Below are 12,996 nucleotides of genomic sequence, written 5' to 3' on the forward strand. Positions count from 1 at the left end.
ACAGAGCATCCTGGATTCTCTTCTGTGCTCTTCAGTCAATAAAAATGTAGTGTCTAACCACTGAGTACAATTTGTCACACTTTTCTCACTAATAGGTTTTTCTCATTTGAAACAATACTAAAACTGAGCTACTCTTATAGACCCAACCCTTTACCACCACTAATTAGATCAAAACTTGATTTCTTATTTTCATTGGGATTTTTAGCAGTGAAATGAATCTGATTCCCCCCCCCCCCCCATCAAGCTTGACCTTGGAGTCAACATAGTGGCTAGCAGTCAATGTGACTTCACCATCACATAGAGCATGAGGATTCCTCTGTTTTCCTTCGTGGAAAAATAAATGTTATTTCATTGCCTTGATGGACCCTTCAAACTCCACTACAGACTGAGGCAGCCAGTATTCTGAAAAGAGAAAGGCAAATCAAATGTTTGAATCAAGTCAGGTTTGAATAACTGAATTTCTGGAGAGGGGCAGAGAGGAAGGAGAGAAGAAAGTGATCATGCATTTTTGTCCACTTATGCTCTGTGAGGGTGGGATGACAGCAGAGTGAAAAACAGAAAAGCAGACAGAACTGTACAACAGTTCCATGGCAGCAGGCACCCCAGGGGTGGGCTGTGAGCCATCCCATGAACGGGAACAAAGAGATGTGCTTTGTTCATACTGCCCTTTTGCAAACTCCATACCTGGTGGTAGCAAGACTCAGTGAATTTCTTATTTCAAGTTCCAGTACCACTAAGGTAGTGTATCTTATGTTTTACCTAATGACACAGCCTTGCCTACATTACCTACCTTTTTACTTGCAAAAATTTATAGGTGATTTTTTGTACCCGTTTTGCTAATAAATATGCCAGTTTGTGACTGACTGGGAAAGAAAGAAGAGTAAGAACGTTACATACAAAGCTTTTATTGAAGTATCAACTTCTCTTTTGGCCATATATAGCAAATAATTCCATATGTATGCCAGTGATATACAGCATCACTTTTGCCTTTCATTTCTCTATATGAACCAAAGTTATATACGAACTGGGCATCCCCCATTTGCCTTGGTCACATGGAGACAGTCCCAGTGACAACTGCCACCCTTTGGCAACCTGTACCAAATCAACAAAGCAGCAATATCCAGCATGTACTCCACATGAAAACTCTTACACTTCACCCTAATAGATGTGAGCTCATCAGAACAGAACCGATACCCACGCTGGCATCCAAACAGCTTGCACATAATGCCAGCTTGCCTATTCTACCTTTCCACTAGCGGTTTCCAAACTCAGAGGTACAGACAAGCTGAGTATTCTAGAACAAAAATGGCCAGACAGACTTGCAGTAACTGTATTATCTGAAGAAAGGTCTCTACTCATCCAAAGTAAATACCACTACTCCACAAATCCTTTGTCTTAAGCACCCAGCCAGTACCCACCATGCTGCTGTTTATGAACCTGCCTTGGTGTCCAACCCAATTTCACTGAACCATCAAATAACAGTCTTTTCAGGTAATGTACGTATATTTTTCTTACAGAAGGGACATATGACCTCAGTGGGGCTTAGGAAGTCCATTCTCCCAAAACAGATCTTATTTCACACATACTGTTACATTCACCACCTAAGAGAAAACACATTAAATAACTCTCATGTCTGAGCTATTATAACACCAGCAAACCAATTTTCTTCACCAAACTGGGTAGCTACTGACCTTCCTTAACTTGGGGTGAACAGCTTCCAACATACTGCGAGTGCTTCCTCCTGGAGTTGTGTATTTTTTTTCCTTTTTATGTCCTGTCATGCCAGCTCTTTTTATGCTCTGTGAAAGTCTGCTTTGTCATTCAGGAGTTCTCGTCATCCCAACTCTGCATGACACAGGTGCCACCACTCTGCTTTATTTCTCCTGCTTCAGAGATTATCTAGAGTACAACTGAGGAGCAACGAACTACGATGCCATGCAGCATATTTTCTCACAGTCAGGACGCCATCTGAACAGATCCCTACAAGGTCAGATAAAGGATCCTTAAATGATAAAAAAACCTGCTACTGAACCACCCTCTGTCATCTCCTACACTCTCTCTGCATTACTTTACAGTAACAGTGCAAAGAACACATCCAGCAGCCTGGATCTGTGTCTTGGCACTCACTGAAACAGAGGGGCAATGCAGAGCTGGACCTGTCTCAGCTGAATACACTGGTGAGTTAAGAAAATTTCTGCACAGAAGTTCAGGAAGGGCATCCAGCTTCTCCCACAATTTGCTGAGAACTAGTCCTAGATCAGCTTCAGCTGACGTGGTATGTGAAAACCAGAAACGCTCCAACATTGCACTCAGATGAGTCCACCAACAGGTACATAGTTGCATTTGGGTCTTCCTGCACATACCAGGGGTGTGTCAAATCCAGGTGTGATTTTTTGGGAATTGGACTAGAACAAAGTGTTAGTCTGCCTAATCCTTGAGTTTGTTCTGCTTTGGATACGTTCCCTGTAGCTCACTCCTGAGCACTGAGTTTGAGTAGCATCAAAAAGATCAAGATGGAAGCTTGAAGGCTTCCCTCTTACCAGCTGAATCCGCTGCAGATGTTCCACCACTGGTCAAGTCCTCAGTATTAACTGACTGCAGATCTGTGTAGGAGGGAGCAATGCTTGGGCTGCTGGTGTCCTCTGAGTTGGTTGTCCAGCTGCTCTCTGAAGCATGGGCTTGCCGCTCGGAAGAGTTGGAGGAGGGGGAAGTCCAGCTGGGTGCTTTTGATAGAGACACTGGATGCAGAAAACAAACAGGTATTGGTTAGAGACTTACAGGGCAATCTTCCAGAAGATTACAACTATCCCAAAGACATGCTGTATCAGTGTACTGATGCTCTGTAAATACAAATTCCAACATGCACAGCAACACAGTTATTTTATAGCACTACTCAGCTGTCTGCCTCAGATCCCATACTGCTGGCAGCTGTATGCTTTCCTGTTGTTCAAGTATTGCAGAAGCTGTGACTTTTCAGAACAGGAAGATTTCATGTTTCTGCCACTGCTGACAAGATCCAAATATCTGTGTTGTACAACACAGTGGAGTTTTTATAGTACCACAGATTTTTATAAAGATGTTTTATAATATTTAATTAAGCATTCTCTATCTGTGACACCCACTAAAATATAGTCGTAATCTCAGGAATGCTCCACATGAGAGGAGGAGTATAAAAATAAACTGAAGTTGACCTATTGATGTGCACTAGAAACGCATTTTGTTTCTGAACATGCAGGATGAGTGCCCCAATCTGAATAAACTGCATAACATTTCTGCTCAGTGTAGGCCAAAACTCCTGTTCTACTCACTTGCCAGACTTGCATGTCAAACAGTTAAGTCCTGCCTAACCATCATCCAGAGTTCAGAACACGATCTTATACATCTACTGCTATGAATTTGTACTGTATACTCCTTGCCCACAATATCACTGAAACGTCAGGAACAATAGGTGACTCTAGTGAGGAAATAAAAAAAAAAAGTGGTAAAAAAGTCTTCCTGAACTAAGGAAAGGTGTACTGGTAGAGACTAATTCTAATTTAATGTCAGAATAACAACTGTTTTCTAGGTTGGTACATCTATGTTTATCTTTTAAACCACCAAAGATCGTAACGTACCCCAAATCTTGCAGTTACAGAACAACTACTGACACAGAGGTTCTCTTCTCAGCATGTAATATATGAACAACCCTTATTAGATTGACAGATACTTCAGAAGAAAATGGCAAATTAATGTTAAAGAGGATTTACCTCTCTCTACATCATCCAAACGGTGATGGGACACCACCTCATTATGGAAACCTTGCTGTGTGCATAGAGGGAATATCCAAACAGCGCTCCCTGCCTTGCCAGTTGAGAAGTGCAAATTTACTTTATAGAGCTGCATTGTTAACCTCAGGTAAGCAAGCATTAAGATAATTATATTTGTACAGCTGTGGGCCTATGTACTGATCTGCTTCTGAGTAGAGTCATCCCTAAGGATGAAGAGCTGAAAGACAGGAGATGTCTCCCTATTGCACATGCTGACAGTCATTGTGTTAGAGGGGCATGACCAAAACCCCCAGCTTCTCCCTCCAGTAATTCTGCGCTGTGTTATGTTCAATGTCTGTACAGAAAGGATCACAAGTGTATGATTATAATATGTCAGCCCCTCCCTCAGCCCTTTTGTTAAACATGGCATGAGGCATCTGAAAAGCCACCCTTAAAACTTCACCTGAAATTGCTTTGACGGAGTACTTTATTTGGACAAAGAGGCCAAACTGAAAAGCAGAGCTCCATATGTGAATCCATGGCAAAAGCCAAGGTTTTTTAAAGTGTGTTTTATAGCTGAAATTCCAGAAATTGTGGAATTATTTTATAAAAAAGACTTCCGATTTGGAGTGTCTCTTTTTTTTTGTTTAACGTCAGTCACAGGAATATGAAAAATATTAGCCAATTTAGAAACACATAAGAATAACTCAGACCGTCAACTTGTTTTGTGCTTTCTGAAAACAATTTTTATCTAAGAGGAAGACTGACTGGAATAGTGTTGCAGAATACTTCTATATAAGGGCAAATTATTTGTATTGCAAATAAGTTGAGGCACTTCGGAAGAATACAATTATTTTTTCTTCTAAAGAAAGAGACTTGTACTTTGGAAAACCATAACCATAGAGAGCTTTTCCTGTAACAGACTTTCTTTAAAATCTTACTACAGTCAACTTCCATCTATGACTCTTTCAGGTTCCCCAACACTACTAACCTTTGGAACTAGTAACAGTGCATTTTCCCCTGTGCTGAGCCAAACAACTATCTATCAACCTCAAAAAGCAAGAGAAGCAAAAGTAAACATCTACACATGTTTAGGTCCCTCTTCAGATGCTCCTACTGCTCTCCAGATTCCTGGAAGTGCTGAAACCAAATTCTTAAATGAGGTGGGTTTTTTTTCCTAAAAATTTGCAATTTGGTCTCTAATGTCAATAGATGCAGAGTCACAGCCTTTCAGCTGCAGGAAATTCTCAGAAATCTGCTTGTGTTGAAAGACCAGTGCCAGAACTGTCTCTAACATACAAATCCTGTAGCATGCGTAGGATACTGAAAAACAACTTCTTGTTTCCCAAACTGAAAAACGTTCCCTTCCACATACTTTTCTTGACATGTTTGTTACTAACGGATTGGCTTTTAATATGCAGATTTACCTTTACGCATTCATTCCTCTTTGATGTTTGAGGACCCGTTCCTTGATCCCTATTCTGTATTTACAATCAACCTTGTTACCACCATTTCCTCTCCTATCCACAGGACCTCAGATTTTTTCTGATTTTAGAACAGCATCTCAGTTGGTCTAGTTTTCAGCTGCTGATCTTCTGTTGCATGACCTTCCTACTTTCAGACAGAACAGCACAAGTGGTTAAACTGAGATTTGCCTTACTGTGGGATAGCCTCTCAAGGGACATGGTAGGAGTCCAAGTTACTTGAGCCATTTAAAACCAGACAAAGCCCTCGGGAAGAAGAGGGGGTGGGGTGGGGTATGAGGGGTGGGGGGGGGGGACGACACACAGATTACATAACGGATCTTGCCTTGCTGCAGTTTTGGTGCTTTGCTGGATACTCGTTTGAATTCAAGAGTGCAGCTAACACCGGCAGAATATGATTGCGACCTGGAGGCCCATTGTGTAACAAATGCAAATGTTATATGTCACTGGCTGGCTGTGATCATTTACAGATTATGTAACATTTGTGATAGGAACATTTGGGTGAGCCTAAAAATCTCATTTTTCACTTCTGCGGTATCAGTTTGACAAGTTTGATTAGCCTGATAGTAACTATGAGAAAAATCAAATTTCATCTCTGCCCAGCAAAAGGGAAATGGGGAAGAGGGCACCACAATGCATCATTTCTGTGACTAAATACTTCTGTGAACTCACTCAAGAATTACTGCTTCCCAGGGAGAAATCCACGTGATTTGGAGGCTGTCAGTTAGCTATGCGTAAACCTGAAAAGCAGAAATATTTTGAAAGAAAGATTTTGCCTAGCATTTACTCTGCCTGACCCTAGTAGAATGAAGGGTTTACAAGAATGTCCTAAATAAAGATAATTTCCACTATGAGGCTCACCATGGCTGCTTTTCATTTCTATACCTCAGGTTTTGACCTTTCTTCTCACCTTCCGAATTCTTTGCCTGTGTTTTCAGCCCTGTTTCTTGCTATCAGTCCCCCTAATATTTGCTCCCCCAATAATATCTTTGCTTTTCCCAGAACAAGGGTCCAGCATTAGCCTTGGCTTTCTTTTAAACGTATTTCCTATAGGATAACCACTACGTGGCAGTTGTCAAAAAACACAGTAATTTAAAGATACTGTGAGCACTTTGGGACAAAGATTTCCTTTCAGGGGAACCTATGCAAAAATACTGTAGCCCTAAGGTCAGAGTAAGACAGCATCTCTCAGTGCTAGGGCCCATCCTCTCTGCTCTCACAGCACTCTGGAAATGCTATTTTGCAAGCCCTTTTCAAAATGTGTTTCCAGGCACCCTGGCTACCAGCCTGAGTAATTATCTAGTCAGCTGTGCAGCTGCTTCAGCATGGACAGACAGACGATTTCCTAACAGCACTGGAGCCCTGACAGGAACACAGCCGGGGGTGCTGAGCCTTCAGGACATTGCTCTTCACAGCTGCCTCCCCAGGAAACAGATTTCAAATGCCTCCATCCTTCTCACACCAATCCCTCTGCCCATGCTTGGCCTTACTCTTCCCCCTCATTTGGCTATTTGCTATTTTCCTTACATGGGCTGTTTGCTACTGGAAATGAATAACTGCTGTCACCACAGGCTTTCCACTGAGCATGTCAGTGTACTGTGGTTATAACACAAAGTCTCCAGCTTTGCTGCCGCCCATAGAAAAGAGACGTGACCTGCACATTAATTGAGAACAACACGGCTCAAGTTTATCTTACCTCTTACTGTCAAATGCCCCTCAGAGTAGAGGGCCAGAGACGAAAGAGCTGTCCCCTCTTCTGCCCCAGGACCTTCCCTTTAGAGGCTGTCAGTTGCATGGTCTGGCCATTTATAATACAGGGTCCAGAACAGGAGTGGGACTAGCCCATAAATAAGGATTTTAAAATATCCATACAACCTCCTTAGGGTTCCTATATAGTTAAAGAACAACAACCTCCCGTGCAAAGATTACATGGAGTACATCCTTCTCTGACTGCCAGGGGAACCATGCTCCTCCATGAATCTCAGTCAGATGCTAAAGGTTGGTGTATAAATACCCCCCCAAGTGGCATGGATCACTTAGGACAAGCCTTTACAGGGGCACAAATGAATGCCTTCTTCAAAATGGCAATACTTTTGGAAAGTCTTCTCTGATCACCTCTTTTTGATATCCTAGACTTCTGCCTACAACCTAGTGTCCCCTGTGACTGAAAACACAAACCGATAGGCAGTGATTTTGCTAAGCACATACCTTCATAATGGTCCACATCCCTGTAAGGATGGGAAATCAAGTAATACACCATGAAACTGGTTTTATGGAAGTCTGTTATGTTATCTTTATTTAGGCTGAGTAAAGATTTTTTTTTTTCATTTAATAAGAAGGTGCACTTAGAGTTTTCCAGTCAACAAGGACATCACAACATTAGGAAGGAAATACAGTGTCAGAGCAACCAACACCTCTATTTGAAAGAGTATGTGGCTATATGAGTAAAAGTAAGGACTAACCAACCATTAAATTAAATGATAGAGGTAGAGCACCTCAGTTTTACAGATTTACAGTTATGGGTGCTCTTCATTCTCTCCTTGTCACCAGGATCAGCAAGTACTTAAAACCAAGAATAACAAACAACAAATAAATATAGATAGGAAGGTATTAACCAGAGCTTAAGCGAAACTTCTTCTTGCCTGAAGATTCACCCACTTCTCCTGCACAATGGTCTAACCACTGTCTCAAATGGACTAGCCTGTAGCATCCACAAAAAGAACAGATGGAAAACTGTTGGGTTTTACCCAAAACCCAATCCAAAGTTGTCAATTCAAGTATTCTGACAGCAGTAATAATCACGTCACAGGAAATATTTGAGGGACTCAAGTAAGCAGAGCAAAGCTATAACTCTTTAAACTGTTTCAATAACTAGCATTAACAAAGGTAAATTATTGTGACAGAATCTCAATTTAAACATGAAAAGCTAGAGGTTCACAGTTAGCATAAGCTGAATAGGCAAGCCAGAGGCTTTGCACACAGGCTTAAAGTATGTCAGAAAGAACTTTTACGTTTAAAGATAAGTGCCTTCACTCCTGGAATTACCATCAATTTCGGTTGTCTTTGTCTCCAGCTGCTAAATCATAGCATCGTGACCTGGATGATGGGATAGAGTGTAACCTCAGCAACTTCGCTGATGGTACCAAGCTGGGAGGAGTGGCTGATACCCCAGAAGGCTGTGCTGCCATCCAGCGAGACCTGGACAGGCTGGAGAGCTGCTGGGCCGAGGGGAACCCAATGCAATTCAGCAAGAGCAAGTGCAAGGTCCTGCCCCTGGGGAGGAGCAACCCCAGGCACCAGCACAGGCTGGGGGCTGAACTACTGGAAAGCGGCTCTGCAGAGAAGGACCTGGGAGTGCTGGTGGACAACAAGCTGACCCTGAGCCAGCGCTGTGCCCTGGTGGCCAAGAAGGTCAATGGTATCCTGGGCTGCATTAAAAGGAATGTGGCCAGCAGATCGAGAGAGGTTATCCTCCTCTACTCAGCCCTAGTGAGACCACACTTGGAGTACTGTGTCCAGTTTTGGGCCCCCCAGTTTAAGAAGGACAGGGAACAGCTCAAGCAAGTCCAGCAGAGAGCTGCCAAGATGATCAGGGGACTGGAGCATCTCCCTTATGAGGAAAGGCTGAGAGACTTGGGTTTGTTCAGCCTGGAGAAGAGAAGGCTGAGGGGGGATTTCATCAATGCTTATAAATATCTAAATGGTGTGTGTCAGGATGATGGGACTAGGCTCTTTTCAGTAGTGCCCAATGACAGGACAAGGGGCAATGAGCACAAGTTGGAACAGGGGAAGTTCCACCTCAATATGAGAAAAAAACTTCTTTCCTGTGAGGGTGCCAGAGCAGTGGAACAGGCTGCCCAGGGAGGCTGTGGGGTCTCCTTCCCTGGAGACATTCAAAACCCACATGGACGTGTTCCTGTGCCCCCTGCTCTAGGTGTGCCTGCTCAAGCAGGGGGGTTGGACAAGGTGATCTCCAGGGGTCCCTTCCAACCCCTACCATTCTGTGATTCTGTGATCAAAAGACAGCAGAAAGTACCTACAGGCACTGGCACACTAGTTGTTGGTCTCACTAAGCTTCTGGCAAAAACCATATGGGGACTATGTGCAGAAAAGGACTATGCCTGCAGAGGACAGCAAACACCATTCTTTCACTTCCAGATTACAGAGGCAAACATGGCTCAGACTTTTTAGATGGCTGTTCATACTTGTACATAAGAAAAGTCGCTACTGAAAACACCACTTTGTGTTTCCCCATGAATGCATTTTGGCAGTCTCCAGGGTCAGGACATAGGTGGAATGAATCACAGAAGCCTTTCATTTTCTTTACAAAAACAAAATACTGCTAATTCAACCCAGAAGGAAAATATAAGCCCTCTTCAAAGCCCTGATGACATTAACTGTGTTACAATACAGTACAAACTAGTCAAAGCTCAACCTTTGAGAAATCCAAGAGCAAGGAAAAAATCCTGTAGGCTCTCACTGTATTCTGTAATGTTACTGGAATGGACCTTTTCAGGCATCTGCCTCACCTGCTTGTGGGTGGGTCGATGGAGCACTGGTCCATGGTGCATCTTCAAACTGAACCCAAGCACTGATGGATGATGACAGGTCAGTGCTGGGACACACATGGTTCCCAAGCACAGCGGAATCCAGCTTGGGTTGGTCAGCTGCAACTTCCAGCTCTTTGTGGGAGAGGTCTTGAAATTCTCCATCCACCTTGTGGTTCTCTTCTGAGGAGGTGTCTGAGGAAGAAAAACATTTCTCCAGGGGCTCCTCAGTGCTACCTAAAATAGAGACAAAACAGAAAGATTGTTAGGACTCACCATTACTTCATTGGTTTTTATTGAAACATCTAAAATTTGCCATTACATGTAGGTAGAAAATTTTCCTTCACCCAATGTTGTCTTTAGACTAACACTGGGCATAGTTCTGCACTCGATTATAATAGGTGAGACTTCCTCCGTGGTCAGTTGGATACTGCCTTGAATCTCAAAGGATAGATCCAAACCCTGTAATAGAGCTATGCTAAGGAAATCTCACATTAGGAAATTATTTTATATTTTTGGCCCAAATTCTCCTATTATATAGGGGAAGCAGGAGATAATTCAACCTTTGCACATACTGCTTCCACTCAGAAGGCAAGCTTTGTGATGCTAGATATAGGACAGTAGTTGGTCTAACTCAAACAAATAAAGTCTCACAAGGTTCAAAGAAATTCAGAGATAACTTACCTCGTGGGTTAACAGGGAGGAGCTCATCAGTGAAGGACACCCACTCAGACTGGTGGGAGGCAATGACACTAGTCAGAGACGTCATATTTGCAGTAGGCTATTCATCTTCACTTGGGGATTACAAGGAGGAAGCAGAGTGGGAGAGAGGTATGGTGAAGATGAGCCGATAGAGGGAAACACCACCTTTGCACTTTCTTTTCTTTTCAAGTGCTGTTAAGATAAGAGAGGAAAAAATTATGTCTTTTAGAAAATTAAATGGAAGAAATTAGTGCCACCATTTTAATAATACAGAACGTTAAACCAATTTATGTACCATAGACACAGTACTGTCAAAGTACTGACACCTTTGAGACAGGAATGTCACCTGTGTCTAGACGGCTACACTTGAGAAACTCCTTGATTGAAGCACCTGAGGATCTTCAAACATCCTCATGTTAAAACAGTCCATCACTGAAAACAATGTTCAATTCCTCACTCAGGAAGCCATGCCTCTCATAACCCCAGCAAGAGAGGTGATAAGGAGATTCTCCCTGGTTTAGCAAATTTTGATTATGATGTAACTTAATCCCAAGTCCAAGATGTCAGCAGGTCCTTGCTGATCTTGCTACTTACAATGTCTGATCCCTCTCAAGAGCAAGCAATAAGCTTCGTGTCTCATTATCATAACATTTATGTAGCTGATTCTGGGATTAGGATGGGTTGCCCATGATTCCCATCACGGTCTGAGTATGAAGAGATGCCCTCTCAGCTAGCTGCACTTTCAACTCTGCCACTTGACTGGAACTTCATGCTTTAATTTTAAAATCCAACATCTTAGATCTTGTCTGGAGTTAAGCCTGACTTTGCTGTAACCTGGAAAAAGTTTTCACAGACATGGTAACTTTAATTAGGATGCACTCCAATAGGATGTATCCCACACAGATCTGGGAATCTGCTAGAGGGAATGGGGCACTGCAAAGTGCTCCGGTTGTTGGCTAGTAACTGGGAAGGTCAGGTCTGGGGACAGAAATTCTCTTTGACAAGCACCCATGACTGCCTCAGATTTACAGACCACTCCAAAACTCTCAGAGGACTATTGCCTCCTCCTAGAGGAGGGTGTGAAATCTGTCCACAATTATTTCAAGCATTGAAGCTCTTGTTGCCATGGTGTTCAAGTACTTGAAAATACTAAAACTCAGACATGGCTTTTTTAAAAAAAGCTTTAAACGGCATCTCTTGGCCTGCTGTCACTCACCTAACTAAAGGGTTATTTGGGGTGAAACTTCATGTTGGTGTACAAGAACAGATACCTCACTAAGACTTCTCCTTACCCTGCATTAACAACATTTAGGTCTGAAAAGCAGACCACTATTTAAATGCATTCACTCTTTAAACATTTTCTGCAGGAAGTATATCATTAAATGGCTTCTAATATGATTATTCTCTTCAGGGCCATAAAGTTATTAATCTGCTGAAGGCAGGCCCACAAACAAGAGTTGTGTGAAAGAGCTGAAAACTTCAGAAGTTTGGAAGTTGCAAGCCAGCCTGACACCCAGAGAGAATTCATGGAACCATGTTCATTGTCTGAAGATGAATGTTTTCAAGCATAGTTGAATAGAAAATGTACAGTTTCTTGCAAACACAAAAAGGATTCCTGGAGAGAATCCTGATGTTAAGTGCAATTTGCCAGAAGATCGATACCTTCTCTCTGTAGACTTTTCCAGAGCTGATGGCCACCCCTCCGCCAGTCACCCTGCCTATCTCTCCCTTGTTACACAACCAATTCCCTAATGCTGGAGGAACAGCTGCACTTGAGCCTCAGCCCCTTCTCCTCCACTCCCATAGCAGGACATCTGCCTTCACAGTGTGGGCAGATACCTTTGCCTGCCTCGCACAGCATCCATTGGGGGTGCTATTAATAGAAACTATAAAGCTAAACAGAGACAAGCCAAGAGAAAAAGAATAATCAGATATGTAATGTCCCTTGTATGGCATATGAGGGAAGGAAAGGATGACCTTGGTATGTTGCTTTCCTCATGTGACCAATTAAGCTGTTTGTTTTGGGCTTGTTTAAATATCTGTAACTGAGTCTTCTTTCCCAATCAACAGAATACTGACCTCTCCTTTCTCCTGGAAAAGTCCTGACAGAAGCACAAAATAGCAGGAAATTTAAAAAGAAAACAGTTTACCTTGCCCTTAATGCACAGAAACTCCAGTAAAGCTCTTTTTTTTTTTTTTTAATGTCAAGAGCAAAAAGCCATGAAAGAAGGCAAGAAAATGGACTTTTTCAGCTGTGTAGATATGTGGGATAATTATATCATTATTTTAGGATTGATTTGCTCTTTTACCCTACTGGCTCATGACAGCATACTTTTCTAAATCCACTCAGTACCAGACAGCAAAACTTAAACACCTCAAAATGGATAGTAAGCACTATCCAGAAAAGCATCAGAGTATCACGCAGTGCTGCATGAAGCACATACTCCAGCTATACAACTTCCCCATGGCTGGAATTTTCTACGGACTTCCCAGTTTGGTAAATAAAGGAGATTGTGT

At 42.5% G+C, this 12,996-nt stretch overlaps 1 protein-coding gene across 1 annotated transcript in view; it reads right to left on the reverse strand.

Moving 5' to 3' along the window:
- Window positions 1–12,996, reverse strand: part of STON2 (stonin 2) — an 81,506-nt gene that overhangs the window by 53,029 nt on the left and 15,481 nt on the right. Inside the window, exons 2-4 of the mRNA XM_075103648.1 lie at window positions 10,462–10,671; window positions 9,760–10,014; window positions 2,541–2,738 (exon numbers count right to left, since the gene is read on the reverse strand). Of these exons, the coding sequence (XP_074959749.1) occupies window positions 2,541–2,738; window positions 9,760–10,014; window positions 10,462–10,546 (538 nt within the window). The 5' untranslated portion in view covers window positions 10,547–10,671. The remainder of the gene's footprint in view (window positions 1–2,540; window positions 2,739–9,759; window positions 10,015–10,461; window positions 10,672–12,996) is intronic.

Source organism: Phalacrocorax aristotelis, chromosome 9 (assembly GCF_949628215.1).
Source record: "Phalacrocorax aristotelis chromosome 9, bGulAri2.1, whole genome shotgun sequence".
Taxonomy (NCBI): Eukaryota; Metazoa; Chordata; class Aves; order Suliformes; family Phalacrocoracidae; genus Phalacrocorax; species Phalacrocorax aristotelis.